This window comes from Leptonychotes weddellii, chromosome X, assembly GCF_054177405.1.
Source record: "Leptonychotes weddellii isolate Sample4059 chromosome X, ASM5417740v2, whole genome shotgun sequence".
Taxonomy (NCBI): Eukaryota; Metazoa; Chordata; class Mammalia; order Carnivora; family Phocidae; genus Leptonychotes; species Leptonychotes weddellii.
Window position 1 is genome coordinate 1,059,829 of NC_138385.1, and position 19,041 is coordinate 1,078,869.

A 19,041-nucleotide genomic window follows, 5' to 3' on the forward strand; every position below is an offset into this window, starting at 1 on the left:
CCAGGGTCCTTGTACTTCATCCCCACCAGAATTAGCGCAGGATTGGGGGGGGGGGTGCTGGGTGCAAGTGATGGGTGGGGGCCGGGTGGGCGGGGTCGGGGGCACGGCGGGGGGACCTCAGGCCGACTTGGGGTGCGTCTTCGGGCCCAGGAGGCCTTGAGAGAGAGGGAGGGAGGGAGGGACTGGGGGGTCGGGCCCGGGGAGTCGAGGGGGCAGCTAAGTAGAGGGGTGCTTCTCGGAGACGGGGCCACGGCGGAGAAAGACGATGTCGCCGGCGGGGGAGGTGGGGGGGACGTTGGGCACGGGGCCGTCTTTTTGGGGACCCGAGCTCCGGGGAGGCAGCGCCGCGGACGGCAGTGACGGCAGGATGGAGTCGGCGGCCGGGGGCGGCAGCGCCGCGGGGAGGAGGGGGCGATGCGGGGTCCCGGGAGAACGAGGCCGCACTTACGGTGAGGCCGGTCCCCAGCACGATCACATCGTATTCCTCGTCCATGGTCAGGCCTAGCTGCCAGCGCGCGTCGCTCCTCCTCCTCCTCCTTCAGCACAGCAGCCGCCGCCGCCGCTGCCGCTGCCGCTGCCGCCGCCGCCGCACTGGACCAAAGATGGCGGCGACCGACGCCGCTTGACCCCTCCGCCGCGTCAAAGAGTCCCGGCCCCTCCCCGCGTCCCGCCGCGCCAGCAGGGGCCACCGCCTCCCCGACTCGCCTCCCAGGAGGGGCAGCCCGGGCCTGGGCCCCAGCACCAGCGCGGTTCCGCAGGCGGCGCCGCTCGCCGAGGGCCCTGAGGGGACTGGAGTGGGGCGGGACGGGCGGGGCGGCAAGTGCTGCGCCCCGCGAGGGATCCGTGCGCGGGAGCCGCGCGCGACCCGCCCGCCCCGCCCCCCAGGAGGCTGGGCGCGGCGGGTGCGCGCCGCTGCGGCAGCCGGGGGCGGCCCCCTCGGGATAGGAAGCCAGCTATTGTCACGACGGTCTCCCCCCACCCCCAGGCACTGGCCGCCGCGCCCTTCCCGCGCGCGCCGCAGCCCCTCCGTACCCTCGCCAGTTAGGGACCCAGCTTAATGAGGACCCTCCGGCCTTCCCTTTGGCCTGGCTCCGTTACATCCGGGCGCCTCCTCCTGCAGCCCTTAGCCAAGCGCATCCCCTCGTGCCCAGTGCAGAAATGAGTGACAAGAGTTCTAAGCATGGCAACCTGTCTTTATTTCATTAAGAAGGAAACCACCGAGAAACCCAGGCTCCTGCCAAGCACCTGGCCGGAACATGCCAGAAAACCAGTGATCACACCCAGGCCAGCTGCTGTGGAGGTCCCTTCCTTCTCAGGCCACAGAGATAAACCCCAGTGTACTGCTTATTATTAGCACAACATCACCAAAAGACAATGACACCAGGCAAGCAGGACAGTTAAATAGTACTTCCACACCCCCCAAACTCCAGCTTCTAGCTGCTACAGGGAGCCCCATCAAGCCTGGGGAGGGAGCATTTGCTACACAAAAGCACTATAAACAGCAAGGGGTGAAGATGCAGAGATGAGAATAAATAAGGGGGAGGTGGGGGGCCCTAGAACTCATGTCCTCTCCCCCCTATGATGACTGGGCCTGGGGGATTTGTCTACTATCTACGAAGAATATGTACACCTTGTTGGTAGAGATGGGGGGTGGGAAGCCCCTCAGTGGGTTGAACAGGGAACAAGACAGGCTGAGGGGAAGTGGGGTTCATGCTATGGTAGGAAGAGGGGAAGCCCTTCAGTCCAGTGTGCCTCGAGGTGGGAAAGCAACAACCTGGACACCATCACGCCTGCAACCCCCCCACAGGAACAGGGTCACACAATCTGGGTCAAAGAGATAGTGGGGCCCTTGTGGTCGTCAAAGCGGTCCATGGTCTTGAGACTGAGGATCATGTGTAAGCCATAGGTGAAGATGAAGAGCATAAACAGGGAAGTGAGCAGCCCCATCCAGATGCCTGGGGAGAAGAAGCCCGCACAGTCGCTGGCGTAGGAGAACTGCTCGCCGGTCACGTTGAAGGCTTGGATCTGTTAGGGGATGCAAAGGACCGTGTGACCCCACACAGAGGGAGACCCAGTGAGGGCTGGGGTTCCCAAGTTAGTGGGTAGTCCAAATCTCGTGGGATGAGAGCACTGCAGGGACAGACGTCTCAACTACATTCCCATCCCCCATGCCCAAGCCCAAGCCCAAGCCCAGACCCAGAGATGCTGAGACTCATCAGGTCTCTGCTCCCTCCCTCCTACTATCCCCAGTCTGGGCCCCACGTTCCCTACCTGGAAGTCCTGAAGAGTCATCTGCCAGAGAGAGGGCTGCGAGTGGGGCACGAGGAGATTGCCATTCTTGCTAAGGCTGCTGACATACTCGCAGTGAAAGGAGTAGACACTGGGCCCCGTGACCTGGGAGGCATTGAAGTGGGCAACAGAGTTGTTGCTGTGGATTTCGAGGCGCTCCATGGTAAACCAGTGCCGGGCAGACACTGGGTAGAAGCGGTTGGCCAGAATGAACCTGAGGGAGGCCATGTGGGGTGTCAGGCAGCTGGGCAGGCTGGAGCCATGCCGGCCTGCCCACATGTCAACCGCCCCTCAGACTCACCTGAATGTCACTGTGGTACCAAAGAGTTGTTCATAGGTCAGTGAAAGCCTGCAGGACCAGAGTAAGAGGTGAGCTGTGAGGCTCTGGGAGGGCCTTTAGCATCTAGCAGTAGAGCAAGTCCCTCAGGTCTACTCTACCTCAGAGCCACCTTGAAGAGGCAGTGTCCTCACCTGACAAATGGCAAAACTGAGGCCCCATCACATCGAGGTCAGAAACCAGCACCCAGGTTCCCTACCTCCAGCTAAAAGCACCTTCCTCTGGTTTCCCTGAGCCCACTGCCCCTCCTTTCAACTCCCCCTTGGGATTGCTGAGAAGCATAGATTGGACTTTGGGGATAAAGGTGGTCTCTCTCGCCACACAGGGAGGGTACAGAAGCCCTCGAAGAACTAACTCAGGCCTGGTAGACACCCTTGGGCAGTCACCCTGAGGCGGTTCAAGGGTGGGGTGGAAGAGAGGAGTATCAGGTTCCCCAGTGATTGGGAAGTATTAACAACCAAGGTTCCAGGCAAGGACTAGAAGGCATGGAGAGACAAAACTCTGAGCAAGCCCCATCCCAAGAGCCCTCCACCAGCCCTACCCCACGATCCCACCTGCTTCCTGCAGTGAACGACCCCCCAGCACACACACCCACCTGCAGTGACAGGTACTTGCCCTTACCCGGCAGAGGAGTCATTCCAGAAGGAGCCCGTCAGGTTGAGCTCCTGGACCCCAAAGGTGAGGGAGGTCAGGTCCTCCCAATGGTCCCTGTATGCCACCGAGAAGTTCTGGGCCCAGAACAGGATCCGAGGGGCAGTGTCATTGTAACTCACAGGGGGATGGACCACAGCTGCCACTGACTGTTTCTGCAGCAGCTGACGACCTAGCCCCCCGGCCACCATGGCTACATCACGGGCCACCTGCACAGAAAACCCACAAGCCTTCTTTCAGCGGCCCTGAGAGCACGGCCCAGAACCAAGCCACCTGCCCTCACTGTCCCCACCGGGCACCCTCTCCAGCAGCTGCAGTCCTACTACTCATACTCAGAGGCCCTTCCTCCAGAAAGCTCTTCCTGGCTGACCCCTAAGCCGCTGAGATCTTCCTAGTCTCTCCAAATTAGGAAAACTTGGGACGTATTGTCCGAATACGCCAGCCCATAAGGCCCACTGGGCAAGATGGAAAGCTGCAGCCTGGAAGGAGGAAGCATGACTTTCCGGTTCATCCTCGTCCCCCCACACAGGCCCAGGGAAGAAACCAGCCCCCCTAAGGCCCTCCACTCCGAGCCACACACCCTCCAAGCCCACTCACCGTGTGGCCTCTGCCCACACCTCCCAGAGCCCTGCCGAAGGGTACATTACATACCCTGGAAGGGCGCACCGCTGTGAGGGCTGCTGTGTATGGGACGTCTTCAGACTTGAGCGTGCTCAGCACCTGCCCAATGACCTCATCTGAGGAGCAATGGGGAGAGCAGAGAACCAGGTCACGGGCAGCTACTTACAGTAACATCGCAACGCCTGCTAGACACCGTCTGGCCGTCCCACAGCACGAGACAGCAGACATGAGGCTGTGCCCTTCCATGTGCCACATTAATGGCCTCTCTTGATGCTGTTTAGTGGGATCACCTCGTTGAGGTAGGGACCACCAGACGTCTACACTGTCAAGTCTCCCACCCCTGGCAACTGACATGTCCTCTGTGGTGGGACACTGAGACCTTCACAGAGCTGGCCCCCATCAACCTTCACTAGTGTTTTCAGGTTCCATCAAGGATCCCTAAGAGCAGCTACTTCTTACCCCACCTGCCCCCAGCCCCCCCACCCTCCCCGGGATACCTACGGCCTCAGTAGTCGGCTCCTTAATGCCAAGCCCTAACTAAATTAAATGAGAAAAGACCGAGAGATCTAGAAAACTCCAAATTCACTTATAGGTTTTCAATGACCTTTCCCTGGGGAATGACTGTCCTTTATAGCAGAAGAGCAGTCCTCAGCACTGGTTTTTGAAACACTGCTGGTCTATTAAACCCCAAACACTAAGATTCGCACTGCTGGAGTGGAGACTGACTCCACGGGCTCTCACACGGAAGGCCCCAGCTGAAGAGGGGTGAGGCCTGGCGCGGCAGGGTGGGGGGGTTCCGCATTTCTCTGCTCAGCAGCCAGTTGTTCTGAGAAGCAGGAGGGCCACCCTGGGAGTGGAGAGGGACTCAGGAGCTCTGAGGCAGCTCTCTGCAGCCAACGGCTAGATGAGGCTGGAAGATGTGTGCCCTCCCCGGCCCCACTCACCGTTGCCTGTGAGAACTTCCCTCGGTGCCATCAGACCTGAGCTGCGGAAGGGAGGCAGCGCATTAGAGCCCCGCAGTCCAAACAGCTCCCCACCGCCTTGGGACACCTCCCCTCCCCTCCTCCAGGCCACCGTCCTTCCCTACTAGCCCCATTCAGCAGCGCACTCTAGTTGGGGGGCTCTGGAAGCCATGGTCACTCCTCCCTCTGCACCTCCGCTCACTACATGGCCCTGCCCTTGCCCCTTCCGCCCCAGCTTCATGGTCACACTCAGGCCCTGCCAGCTACTCTGTGGACGCGTCCCAGCTAGGGGAGTTAGCCCCCCACCAGCAGGGCCCACGTCAGCGTCACTCAGTACCAGGCACTAACGCCTGATTCACCGCTGACCAGAGGCCCTTCCCGCCTCTTCTGGACATACAAGGCACCTCCTGATATGGCTTCAAGGTACTGAACAGGAGGACTGTTGCCTCTGGCTGAGTTGTGCTCACCACTCTCTGGGCTCCGAGGCTGGGACATACCTGGATGTGTAGGGCAGGCGGATGAGCAGCAAGGCCGGGAGGCTGGCATTGAGTTTCAGCTCCCGCAGGGTGGCCAGATCCACATGCAGGGGGCTGGCCCCGAGCTTCTCCTGCAGGTAAGTGGTCAGAGTGCTGACCGCATACCAGTCGACAGCAGGAAGCACCAGAGAGGAAGGGGCCAGGTCCAGGGCATTCTGGGGGCCAGGGAGAGGCAGAAGGATGAGTTAGCAAGGGACCAGTGGGCCTGGGCCAGCCCCCAAACCTCTCTGGCAGCCCTCTCTGGCAAGGCACACCCATACCCACACTGGGGTCTTATTCGAGGTCAGGAAGAAAACACCCCACATTCCTGGCCGCTGACACCTCAGGCCTTTCTACCCCCAAAGCCAGCACCTCTGGTTCCTAAGGGGACAGTATTTATTGTGTTGGGGGAGGGAGTGCACGACAGCCCCCATGGCCCTTGGCTGAGAGAGGACTCTTACCTCCAGGTTAGCAAAGGCACTATCCTGCTTGTTTCCAAACACGCCACCATAGGCTGTGAAGTCCTCAATGCTCAGCTAGTAGGGAAGCAGAGAAGACGCCTCAGAAGGCGGGGCCAGGGCAGGGGCAGACACCTTCCCTGCACATTTGCAGGGACAGCAAAATCTCATTTACAATCAGATAGGTTCTGGTCAAAAGACTGAAAAAAGGCACGTTTGGGGGTAGGGAGTGGAGGAATGGAAGGTTCTCTTTTTGTCTTTCAGCACCCTCCTCGTAGGGTGAGAAAACATGGAAGGTAGTCATGGGGTTGGGAGGAAATCTGCGGGCAGCTGACTTGTGGTAACCTCAGGATTAAGAGTCAGCCACCTGCCTTCAGATGAGGAACTGGGTAGGGAATAGGGAAGCTGGGGGAGGGGTTAGGGGGCAGCGAGGAACATTTACTGCAGGCCCCTCCCGCCCCGCCACCGTCCCATCCCACCCCCAGGGCGGAAGTCAGAAAAAAGGGGAACCTGCAGGCCAGTTGCAATGGCTAGCACTGCCTATGTCCAGTCTGGACAAGATCCTTTTTAAAAGAGAGCAAGAAGTTCCTTCCCTGCCTGGTTTTGGTGGAAGGGGGGAGAGAGGTGAAGATGTTGGAATATGCTGGAGAAAGCACTGAAGTCTTCTGAGCACTGCAGACCACAGTAACCATGACCACATTCCTTTTCCTCTACAACCTAGAGATGTCCTTCAACTCCTGCCCCTCCACCCCGACTCCCAGCTTCCTCTGGTTTTTCCCAGTTAGGCCCAGAGGCAATCTTAATCAGTTTCCCTAACCTCATTCTGTTTAGTATACACACTTGCCCAGCCTCCTCTCCCTTCTAGACAGGAATCCTAATGCTGTTGGGCTGCCCGGGTTCTCATTCTGAAAGCCCAGGAACCACTGTGTCCTCTCGGTACTCCTTGCTCAAAACTGCCTAAAGCCTCCTGCCACATTTAGACCGCAACCACCCTTCTTCCCCTCATCACCTGGCTACCTGGCTAACCATCCCCTACCCCTTTCTCTCCCTCACTACACTCCAGCCACACCAGCTCTTTCATGGGCTCACCAAGAGCACTCCTTGCCCAGGGCCTTTGCACCTACTGTTCCCTCTGCCAGGAACGCTCTTCCAGCCATACCCACATGGCTCTGTCCCTCCCTCCATTTAGGTATCTGTTCAGATATCCTTCCTCAGTGAGCCCTTGCCTGATCATCCTTATCTTCAACAGCCAATCAATCATTCTGTTCCCTTGGCCTGCTTCCTTCTTCTCTGAGAACTATAGCATTGACATTATGTCATACACCAACTTAGCATTTACCTGTTGCCCTCACAAGAATGTCAGCTTCCTCCAGGTAGGGGCTTGGGTTATTCTGCTCACTGCTATGTCCCCAACACCTAACGCCTGGTACACAGTGGGCAGTCCATATTTGGCAAATGAATGAGTGGATGAATGCCATAAGGGGACCCCGGAGAGATGTTTTACAAGGATTGTAAGAATTGCGCCTCAGTCTTCTGATACAGGTGGTATCTTCATTTTACAGATGAGGAAACTGGCATTCACAGATTATCTCAGACGTCCAAAGGCTGGTAAATAGTAGAACGAGCACTGAGTTCCAGTCTAACTACATTATTTACCACCTCGTGGAAGGACTACAGGCCAGCATAACCAGCACTATCCGCCCACAGAGCAATAGAGCAAGACCACAAGAGGAATGAGCCACACAGGCCACCACTGAGGAAGGAATAAGCAGAGGCTCGATAACCTCCCAAACACCAATTCTACACTGCCCTAGAATCTCCTCGTGGTCCATATGCTTGCTTTGGAGGCAGAGACCTGCATGGCAGGGAAACTGTGTGCCAGAGCACAAGTGGGGGGTGTCCGACAGACTCAGGCTGGAGCCAATTGTGGGGTGCATAAACCACGGAACATCAGCCAACGGTTGCGCCTCTACCAGCCTCAGTTTCCTTGGCAGTAAAACCAAGCTAATGACATCAGCTTGGCACAGTGCATATGAAGCACTCGATAAATGATCATTTTTCGATTATCTCTATTATGATCATTAAAGTTAGAATCACAACTCTGTCACCCATTAGCTGTGTGACCCTAGGCAAGTCATTTACCGTCCTTGCACGTACGTCTTCCCATCTGTGAAGAGGGCTGATAATCCCCACCCCAGAGAGTAGCTCAGATAAGCGCTTGGTACTCAGTAGGCATCTGGCCTCTGAACCCGGGGCTTCAACCCAATTAAGTCAGTGCCATTTCAAGGCCCTCACCGTTCCCACTGAACCGTCTCCTGCAGGCCTTCCCAAAAGAAGAGCCACACGTCCCTACACTTGGGACAAGGTCACTGAGGCTTCCCTTGGGGAATGGGCCTCAGTGTCCTGGGGGGAGGGGCCTGACTTCTTCCCGATGACTGAGGGAGAGAGGGCTGGGGCGGGCGCACCTTGTCCTGCAGGAACAGCAGCACATTCCGGGGGCCCAGCTCCAGGGCGGGGTCTAAGTAGGTAGAGAGCTGCATGTCGCTGGTGATGTGGCCCTCGTGGGTGTTGGCCGCAGGACCCCACAAGTCCCTGGCAGGGGACAGAAGAGGTGCTGTCAAGTGGGGGCGCATGGCTTGGGATCTGAAGCTCATGGGCTCCCATCGTGATGCGTGGGGCCCCGAGTCCTGACCCGGCTGGCTCACTACGGGCCGCCGAGGAAGGGACAGTTGCCCCCCTGCCCCTCTCGGCCGCCGCTCGTTGAGGACAGCCCTGGAGCCGGGCGAGGGCACCTCAGCCGCCGCGGCGCGCAGCGCAGCCTGCCCCGGCCCGGCCCGCCACGCTCACCGGTCACTCGACCACAGCACCAGCGGCACCTGCTGCTCCGCCGCCGCCACCGCCATCAGCAACAGCGGCAGCCACCGCATCTGCCAGAGCGCTGGGGCCTGCCGCGTCCCCGCCTGCACCCGAGACGCTGCCATCGCCGCCATCACAGCCTCGGCCTCCACTGCCTGGGCCGCCGCTGCCGCCGCAGATCAGGTGACAATCGCCCCCGCCCGAGCTCCGCCCCGCGCCACCATTGGCTCGGGCGCAGGCCTGCTCGCCAGGTCCACAAATGATTGGGCTAAGATCACGCCACTCACGGCCACTCCTTTTCACGGATTGGCTGTACGTGTCTCCAGGCGCGCACGCTCCAAGTAGGAAAGGAGGCAGGGCGGAGCTCCGCCGGCTCCCACCGCGCGCCACTGACACCGCGGGCTCCAAACGGGAGTGGGGCGGGGCTGGGACTGTTGCGCTCCCTCGGTCTCCCACCCGCGGGGCTTCGCGTCTCCCTGCTTTAATCTTCCTTCCGCTTAAAATTTCCTACAGATGGACTCTCCCTGAGACAGGTGAGGAGAGAAGAGGGCCCAGGATAATGTCCAGAGGAACGTCCAGCACTGAAAATGGGCAGGGAGGAGGAGGGTCTAGAAGAGAGATCAGAAAAGGAGCATCAAGGAGGAGGGGAAGAGCCAGGGAGAAGTGTGGTTTCAAGGAGACCAAGATTAACAATGTCAGTGTCAACTGCTGCCAGGAAGCAGGTAAGATGAGGACAGAAAACTGTTTCTGGAGACTTTGGCAAGAGCGATGTCAATGGGAGGAAGGAGACATGGTTGTAGATTGTCTTTTCTCGAAGTTTGCTTTAAAGAGAGGAAAGAGAGTGACAGCTAGAGTCAGAAGGTGGGAGACACCGCCTCAAACGAATTGAAAGACTTTTTATCTTTTTCTGTGCCATTTTTGATTTCTCAGATTGGTGACTATTAGAAACAAAAAGCGGGTAACTATAATCAAATATTGAACTCCTGTTAAGGATATGTACACTGATTGATTTAGGAGGAAGTGAACTGATGCCCGCAACTTAGTTTGAAATGCACCAAAAATAAAATGGAGGGAAGTGTGACTACAGATAGGTTTGTGATAAAGCAACAATAGTAAAATGTTAATGGCAGAACCTAGGGGGTGGATCTATGGGTGGACACTGTAAGCTTTTTTTTTTTTTTTAAGATTTTATTTATTTATTTGAGAGAGAGAGAATGAGAGACAGAGACCACGAGAGGGAAGAGGGTCAGAGGGAGAAGCAGACCCCCCGCTGAGCAGGGAGCCCGATGTGGGACTCGATCCCGGGACTCCAGGATCATGACCCGAGCTGAAGGCAATCGCTTAACCAACTGAGCCACCCAGGCGCCCCTGTAAGCCTTTTTTGACCTTGCTATATGTACTGGATTTAACGGTGACCCCCTGGAATTCATATCCATTCTGTAAGTGTGACCTTATTTGGAAATAGGATCTTTGCAGATGTGATCAAGATAAGGTCATGCTGGATTCAGGTGGGCCCTAAACCCCGTAACTGGTGTCCTTATTAGAAGAGGAAGATTTGGACACAGGGCAGAAGGCCACGTGACAATGGAGACAGAGCGTTGCAGCCCCAAGCCAAGAAACCCCTGGACCTGCCAGAAGCTGGAAGAGGCGGGAGTCTTCCCTAGGGCTTTCGGAGGGAGTGTGCACCTACCTTGATTTTGGACTTCTAGCCTCCAGAACTGGGAGAGAAAAGATTTCTCTTGTCTTAAGCCAGCTGGTTTGTGGTAATCTGTTACAACAGCCCAAGGAAACCAATACACTGTATGTTTGGCATTTTTCATAATAAAAATACAGAGAGAAGAAAGTATGATAATGCCCATTGTCAGCAAGGATGTTAGGAAGTAGAGTCTCACTTACACAGTGGTAAGAGGATCAATTAGTAGAACATTTTGGGGGGATAATTTGGCAGCATCTAACAAACTGTAAAATGTGTATGACCTTTAACCAAGCAGTTTCCCTTTTCCGGATCCATTCAACAGAAATACTCAGCTGAGCACAAGCTGCATCTACAGAGAGGTCCACTGTGGTACTGTATGTGGTTGCAGTTAAGTTGGGTGCTCATGATTGGACACCGGGACAGTACACCCAGCCGCTGCGGCTGCCGCCCCTGCCGCTCAAACACCAGGACATTTGTGACTTAAGCCAGGAGGCTGCTGAAGAAAAGCACCACACACAGGGCCATGCCTCTCGTTAGCAGAATTTGGCTTGCACGCAGAGCCCTTGATACAGTGTGGGATCCCGCAGGAGGGCTGGATGCTGGGAGCCAGCTCGCAGTGTACAGCAGGACTACTGCCCAGCCCTGTGTGGCTGACAGCTCACTGATTGCCTCTGCTTGTCAGAGAAACTGCTTGAAAGAGCTTGTGGTTGTGGTTGTCACAAGTGTGGCTCAGCCTGGGACAGTGGCAGTTCTGCCTGGGGAGAAGAGGTGAGCTTGACAGGACATGGTCGAGGAAAACTGTCCGAAGGTGGCTCTTGGGTCTCTCTGAGTTGGGGACTGAGAGGTAAAGCCAGTTGGGAACAGTTAAATTTAGGGTGTTGTGGGGCCCCCAAGTGGCAATGGCAGTGTCCAGGCCAGCTGCAGGGAGGGGTTTGCACTGGGGCTTATTCTATCCCCAGAAGCCCCAGAGGGGTTTGAAGCCCTGGTGCCATTATCTGATTTTTATTTTAAAGGGCTGATCTGGCTGTGGTAAGCAGAGCAGACTAGAGGGGGTAAGAATGCTAGCAGAGACCAGTAGGAGGCTGTCGCCTCTCTGGGAGAGAGATGACAGGATGACAGGAGCTTGGCCAGAGTAATGGAGGGGCAGAGAGAAGGCTAGAGAAACCAGAGGCTGGTTCCTCGCCATTGGTCTGGGACTGAGGTTTGACCAAGTGGCATGATGGCAGGATGGGGGCAGGGGCCCTGGGAGCAATTGAACTGAGAAGTTGGAGCCAGAACCAGAGCTGGGGCAGCCAGCGGTGGGGAAAGGAGGGACCAGCCCACCGCACGACCCTGGGGCTCAGTTGCACTCCCTCATTCAGTCACTCACCGAAGTCCCGGAGAATCTGCCTGGGCTGGTGCCCAGTGGGGAAAGAAACAAGAACCCTAAATGGCATCATAGTGTAGGTGAAGTCCTCCAGGCCCAGGACAGACCCAGCAAGTCACACAGTTTGGGAGGAAAGTTCTATGGCAGTGCCATAGGAAGGAATAGAAGAGGTCAAGGGCAGGAATGGACGCCCTGGGGACCAGGAGAAGGTGACACAGAATGACAGGAGCCAGTGGCCACGGGCAAACTGAAGAACACAATAAGCACTGTTTAAATCAAGTTTTGAAGCAAAGGCTTTCTCACAAATGTGATCTTGCTGGCCGGCAGTGTCGCCGAAATGCTCTCATCCTCAGTGGGGGAGCTCACCTGTTGCTGCTTTTATTCCTCTCTGAGCTGTCAGAGGTCCTTGGAGTGGCGACCCTCGAGGCTTCCTAAACACTTGCTCTGGGCCAGGCACTGAGTCAGACTTGGACCCCCCCCCCAAAGTTCACAATCTGATCTAGAGGAGATGCAGGACAGTAGGTCACAACACAGGGTGATGGATGTTGAAAAGGGGGAGAGAGGGCCCGGAGGGAGGCACAGAGAGGGGCACCCGCTTGAGGCTGGTCTGACCAGGAGGTGACATCTAAGCTGAGTGATTCACACCAATTGTTGACAGTACCGATGAGTACCTTCTGTCTATGGGCTTCATCTTTAGGGTAAAAGCTTCAGTAATTCATTAAAACCCTTCTGGGCCCTCATCACCCCCGTGTCTTCTTAAATTGCTTTAATATAATATTGGACGTATACCAAAATATGTATAATATCTATGTGCTACAAGATTACAGATGTGTTACGTGTATACGTGTAATCTAATTACCTGTGTATGAAGTATGCAATAAAAGGAATCCTCATAAACCTGCCCCAGACTTCAACAGGCCACTGCCAATTCCTTGGCCAGGCATCTGTGTCTCCCAAATCTCATTTTTCTGCCTCCCCCCAGAAGTCATTGCTAGCCTGAATTTGGTGTTTGCCTTTCTCTGGTTTTTCTTAGCAGGTTGACCACTTATGTACGTGCCCATAAACAGTCTAATGCTTAGTCTCCTTGTACTGGAGCCCGATGAAATGGCACCGTCCTGCCTTCCACAACAGATGGCTTCATTCTCTCAGGGGCCGACACCGGGGGTGCTTCCTGTTGCTCCCATTTTTTTTTTTTTTTTTGCCGTGAGGCCCTTCATGACCTACGAATGCCAGATGTCTCAGGTGCCCTGGGAGACGGCATATCACCGTTCACAATTATTCAGCCTTCTCCTTCCCTGTAAGAGCAATTCTCCTTGCCCACTGCCAGGCAGGAGAGGACCTGGAGGTGCCAGATTTAAGGATGCCCCCACCATCACTGTGATCCAGGGATCAGAGGACACCGTGGCCACGGTAGGAGCCTTTCAACCCCCTGGAGCATTGCTGTGCAAACCCAGAGCCCCATGCTGAGTTTGCTGTGAGGATGAGAGGAAGGGGGCTGCCACCTCACTCCTGGATTCCCAATCACCCCAAGTGCGGGCCCCCAGCAGGATGGAATCCACACCCAGGGCCCACTCACCCTGACCACGGTGCAGCCCTTCCCAGGCTCGCCTTGCCTGCACGCTGCCCACTACTTGCCCTCAGCTGGCCTGACCCACATGCTGACCACAAAGATGGAAAAGGACAAAAGCACAAAACAAAGATATCCAGTGCAACGACATATCAAAGCAAACACTCCCTTGGCATCGTCCAGTCCAAGAACTCGAATGTCTATACCCCCAAATCCCCTATCATTCCTCTCTAATCGCCTCCCTCTCACTTCCGCCAAAGTGACCGTGAACCTGACTTGTATGATCCGCCCTTTGGTTCTTAGGATTTTACCAATTGCATTAATTTGTTCCAGCTGTTTTAACAAAATACCACAGACTGCGTGGCTTATCAACAGCAGAAATTTAAAACATAATAGTAAAAAGAAAAAAGAGGGGAAAAAAAAGAAAAAGAAATTTATTGCTCACAGCGCTTGAGGCTGGAAGTCCGAGATCAGGGTGCTGGCAGGGTGGGTGAGGACCCCCTTCCAGGCTGCAGATCTTGCATTGTACCCTCACTTGGTGGAAGGGGCAGGGGAGCTCTCAGGGGCCTGTCAGGAAGCACTAATCCCAATGATGAGGGCTCCACCCTCAAGATTTAAGCACCTCCTACAGGCCCCACCTCTTAATACCATTAGGGCATTAGGTTTCAACACATGAATTTGGTGGGGGTGGGGGTGGACACAAACATTCAGACCATAGCAGCAGTTAAGCATGCATCTCTAAATATGATGGCTTTGTTGTGTCTATCTGGGGACTTTCTATACATGGAATTATTCAGTATTAGATTTTGCATCTAGATTCTCTGCTCAAGAATGGGTGGTTAATGCCAGTCATCGCTTAATAGCAATATTGCTGCTTGGCATTCCCCTAGATAAATATTCTGCCAGCCACTGAGCTCCTCCGCTGGTGAGGGACATTTGAGTGGTTTCCCACTTTGGTCAGTAGGGCTAACAGTGCTGCCAACAATTGTGTATACGTCTTGTGTGCATATATATGTGCTTTTCAATGGGCATATACCTAGCTGGGGAATTGCTAGGTCCTAGGGTACATGTACTGGGTTGAATAATGTCCCAGAAAATTCATGCCCACCTGAAACCTCAGAATGTGACCTTATTTGGAAATAGGGTCTTGGCAAATGTAATTAGTTAAGATGAGGTCATGCTGGATTCGAGAGAGCAAGCCCTAATCCAATGACAGGTGCCTTTGTATTTATTTTTATTTTTTAAAGATGTATTTATTTGAGAGAGCACGGGGCAGGGGGCAGAGGGGCAGAAGGAGAGAGAGAGAAGAGCTTCAAGCAGACTCTGCGCTGAGCACAGAGCCTGACGTGGGGCTCGATCTCAGGCCCCTGAGATCAGGACGGGAGCCAAAACCAAGAGTCTGACGCTCAACCGACTGCGCCACTCAGGTACCCTGGCTGGTGCCTTTTTAAGAAAGAGAAAAAGAGGGGTGCCTGGGTGGCTCAGTTGGATAAGCGACTGCCTTCAACTCAGGTCATGATCCTGGAGTCCCGGGATGGAGTCCCGCATCGGGCTCCCTGCAGGGAGTTGGCTTCTCCCTCTGACCCTCCTCCCTCTCATGCTGTCTGTCTCTCATTCTCTCTCTCTCAAATAAATAAATAAAATCTTAAAAAAAAAGAGAGAGAGAAAAAGAGGGGTACCTGGGTGGCTCAGTTGTTAAGCATCTGCCTTTGGCTCAGGTCATGATCTCCAGGCCCTGGGATCAAGCCCCGCATCGGGCTCTGTGCTCAGCGGGGAACCTGCTTCTCCCTCTCCCTCTGCCCCTCCCCCTTGCTTGTGTTCCCTCTCTCACTGTGTCTCTCTTTGTCAAATAAATAAATAAAATCTTAGAAGAAGAGGAAGAAGAAGAAAAGACACAGACACAGAGAGGAGAAAGTGATGTGGAGGGGAAGGCAGAGATCAGGGGTACTTGTCTACAAGCCAAGGAACACCAAGGGTTACTGGCCACCACCAGAAGCCAGGAGAGAGGCAGGGAACACATTCACCCTCAGAGCCCTCAGAAGGAACCAAACTTGCCCACACCTTGACCTCGGGCTTCTGGCCTCCAGAACTGGGAGAGAAGAAATGGCTGTTGCTTTAAACCTCCCAGTTTGTGGTACTTGGTTACTGCAGCCCCAGGAAACTCACAAGATGTATATATTTTCTTTCAGCTCTACCCATTTGTCATTCCTCTTCTGTGAAATGCCTGCTCCTATCAATCTTCCCATTTTTTCTTTCTTTTTTTATTTTTATTTTTTTATTTTTAAAGATTTTATTTATTTATTTGACACAGAGAGAGACACAGCAAGAGAGGGAACATAAGCCGAGGGAGAGTGGGAGAGGGAGAAGCAGGCTTCCTGCCGAGCAGGGAGCCCGATGCGGGGCTCGATCCCAGGACCCTGGGATCATGACCTGAGCCGAAGGCAGACGCTTAACGACTGAGCCACCCAGGCGCCCCTCTTCCCATTTTTTCTTAAGTTGGCTCCAGGCCCAACGTGGGGCTCAAACCCACAACCCCAAGATCAGGAGTTGCGCGCTCCACCGACGGAGCCAGTCAGGCGCCCCTCCTTTTCACTCTCTTAATGAGGTTTTCTGATGAACACAACTTCTTAATTTTAGTATAGTCAAATTTACCATTTTTTCCTTTATGATTAATATTTTTATGTCCTTTGTAAGAAACCTTTCCCTGCCTCCAAGACTATGGAAATATTCTCTTACATTATCTTTTAGAAGTTGTTCTGTTTTTCACACTTTTATGGATGGTGTGAGGGGTAGGGTCAACTTTCTTTTTTTCCATAGAGATCTGCAGTTGTCCCAGTATCATCTATTAAGATGAACATCCTTTTACCCACTGTCTGGAAATGCTACTTTTGTTGTATACTAAGTGTCCATATAGCTGTGGATCAGTCTTGGGGCTATTTCATTCCCCTGGTCAGTTTGTCTATCCAACACCACACTGCCCCAATTACTATAGCTTCATAATAAACTGATGCCTGGTAAGGCAAGTTCTCCCACCTGTTCTTTTTCAACAGGCTCTTCTTGGGCTGTTGTGCTTCCATATAAATTTTAGAATCAACTTGTCAGATTGATTAGATGATTTCTAAAATCTTGATTGTTTAAAATTGTAGTGAAGTATAAAGTTTGCCATCTTAGCCAATTTTTTATTTTAAATTTTTTTCTTGTAAAATATCCATAATATTAAATTTACCATTTTACCCATTTTTTTTTTAAGTAGGCTCCGTGCCCAGCACGAAGCCCAACACGGGGCTTGAACTCGTGACCCTGAGATCCAGACCTGAGCTGAGATCAACAGTCAAACACTTAACTGACTGAGCCACCCAAGCGCCCCACCATTTTATCCATTTTTAAGTGTACAGTTCAGTGACATTAAATACATTCATATTGTTGGGCAACCATCACCACAATCCATTAGCAGAACATTGTCATCATCCCAAACTCAAAGTCTGTCCCAACTAAACACTTCCTCCCCATCTCCCCCTTCCCCCAGCCTCTGGCACCCACCGTTTTATTTTCTGTCTCTATGACTTAGACTACTCTAAGGACCTCAAACAAGTGAAACAAATCATAAAATATGTGGCTTTTATGTTTAGCTTATTTTGCTCAGCATAATATTTTCAAGATTTAGTCACATTGTAACACATGTCAGAATTTCTTTCCTTGGGGCGCCTGGGTGGCTCAGTCGTTACGCGTCTGCCTTTGGCTCAGGTCATGATCCCAGGGTCCTGGGATCGAGCCCCACATCAGGCTCCCTGCTCAGCAGGAAGCCTGCTTCTCCCTCTCCCACTCCCCCCTGCTTGTGTTCCCTCTCTTGCTGTGTCTCTCTCTCTGTCAAATAAATAAATAAAATCTTTTTTTTTTAAGATTTATTTATTTGAGAGAGAATGAGAGAGCACATGAGAGGGAGGAGGGTCAGAGGGAGAAGCAGACTCCCCGCTGAGCAGGGAGCCCGATGCGGGACTCGATCCCGGGACTCCAGGATCATGACCTGAGCCGAAGGCAGTCGCTTAACCAACTGAGCCACCCAGGCGCCCAATAAATAAAATCTTAAAAAAAAAAAAATTTCTTTCCTTTTTGTAGCTGAATACTACTCCACTGTGTGTGGCCACATTTTGTTTATCCATTCATCCGTCCATGGACACTTTAGTTGTTTCCACCTTTTGGCTATTGTGATTAATGCTGCTTTTAACACTGGTGTACAAATATCTGCTTGGACTCTGATTAGCTTTTGATTGGAATTTAGTCTATATATTTATATTTTAAGATTTTATTTAGTTATTTGAGAGCGAGTAAGAGAGCACGAGGTGGGGGGAGGAGCAGAGGGAGAGGGAGAGTGTGGAGCCTGACATGGGGCTCAATCCCAGGACCCTGGGATCATGACCTGAGCCGAAGGCAGACACTTAACCAACTGAGCCACCCAGGCGCCCCGAATCTATATATTTAATAGATCAATTCTGGAGAACAGACATCTTTACTATTATCAAGTCTTCCTGTTCATGAGCATGGGATCTTTATTAACTTAGGTCTTCTTTAATGTCTTTCAACAAAGTGTTAAGATTTTCCTCATATGGGGTGCCTGGGTGGCTCAGTCAATTAAGCATTCGACTCTTGATTTCGGCTCAGGCCATGATCTCAGGGTCGTGAGATTGAGCCCCAAGTTGGGCTCCACACTCAGCGAGGAGCCTGCTTGGGATTCTCTCTCTCTCCCTCTCCCTCAGCCCCTTCCCCCTTGCATGCTCTCTCTCTCTCTAAAAATAAACTAAAATTAAATTTAAAAAATATATTTTCCTCATATGGGGGCAGGCGCCTGGCTGACTCAGTCAGTAGAGCATGCGATTCTTGATCTTGGGGTCGTGAGCTCAAGCCCCACATTGGGGGTAGAGATTACATTAAAAAAATAAAATCTTTTTTTTTTCTTTAAAGATTTTATTTATTTATTTGAGAGAGAGAGAATGAGAGAGAGCACATGAGAGGGGGGAGGGTCAGAGGGAGAAGCAGACTCCCTGCCGAGCAGGGAGCCTGATGCGGGACTCGATCCAGGGACTCCAGGATCATGACTGAGCCGAAGGCAGTTGCTTAACCAACTGAGCCACCCAGGCGCCCTAAAAAAATAAAATCTTAAAAAAAGATTTACTGGGCGCCTGGGTGGTTCTGCCTTCGGCTGAGGTCATGATTCCAGGGTCCTGCGATCGAGCCCCGCATCGGGCTCCCTGCTCCGCGGGGAACCTGCTTCTCCCTCTCCTGCCTGCCGCTCCCCCTGCTTGTGCTCGCTCTCTGTCAAATAAAAAATAAATATTTCGGGGCACCTGGGTGGCTCAGTCGTTAAGCGTCTGCCTTCGGCTCAGGTCATGATCCTGGGGTCCTGGGATCCAGCCCCACATCGGACTCCCTGCACAGCGGAAGCCTGCTTCTCCCTCTCCCTCTCCCCCTGCTTGTGTTCCCTGTCTCGCTGTGTCTCTCTCTGTCAAATAAATAAATAATCTTTAAAAAATAATTAAAAAAAATCTTTAAAAAATGGTATTTTATAATTCTTTGTTGCTGGTGTGTGTATAGAAATACAATTGGTACTTGCATATATTGATTTTATAGGTGGGAAATTTCTAAGTCCTTCTTTCAAAAAAAATTGTAAATTCTTTTGGGTTTTCTATGTAGACAATCCTATAATCAGCAAATAATGAATGTTTTCT

General features: G+C 53.2%; 2 protein-coding genes and 1 long non-coding RNA gene across 4 annotated transcripts in view; 1 reads left to right on the forward strand and 2 right to left on the reverse strand.

Annotated features, from left to right (window-relative positions):
- Positions 1 to 705, reverse strand: part of GDI1 (GDP dissociation inhibitor 1) — a 6,184-nt gene extending 5,479 nt beyond the window's left edge. The window contains exon 1 of the mRNA XM_081808011.1: positions 449 to 705. Within this exon, the coding sequence (XP_081664137.1) occupies positions 449 to 493 (45 nt within the window). The 5' untranslated portion in view covers positions 494 to 705. The remainder of the gene's footprint in view (positions 1 to 448) is intronic.
- Positions 706 to 1,172: 467 nt separating this feature from the next.
- On the reverse strand, positions 1,173 to 8,874 carry ATP6AP1 (ATPase H+ transporting accessory protein 1). Its single transcript, XM_006739347.3, has 10 exons — positions 8,681 to 8,874; positions 8,299 to 8,425; positions 5,837 to 5,911; positions 5,358 to 5,551; positions 4,843 to 4,883; positions 3,929 to 4,014; positions 3,248 to 3,486; positions 2,591 to 2,638; positions 2,272 to 2,503; positions 1,173 to 2,025 (listed from the first exon to the last, which is right to left on the reverse strand). Exons 1-10 carry the CDS (start codon positions 8,821 to 8,823, stop codon positions 1,816 to 1,818), a joined length of 1,395 nt encoding a protein of 464 aa, XP_006739410.1. The 5' UTR covers positions 8,824 to 8,874; the 3' UTR covers positions 1,173 to 1,815.
- Positions 8,875 to 9,049: 175 nt separating this feature from the next.
- LOC145717755 (uncharacterized) lies at positions 9,050 to 12,657 on the forward strand. 2 transcript variants are annotated; one of them, XR_014141139.1, is made up of 2 exons: positions 9,050 to 9,411; positions 10,155 to 12,657. It is a non-coding gene; the product is annotated as an uncharacterized LOC145717755 (long non-coding RNA). The 2 variants fall into 2 exon arrangements; XR_014141140.1 differs by having other exon boundaries at positions 9,050 to 9,222.
- The last annotated feature ends 6,384 nt before the right edge of the window (positions 12,658 to 19,041 follow it).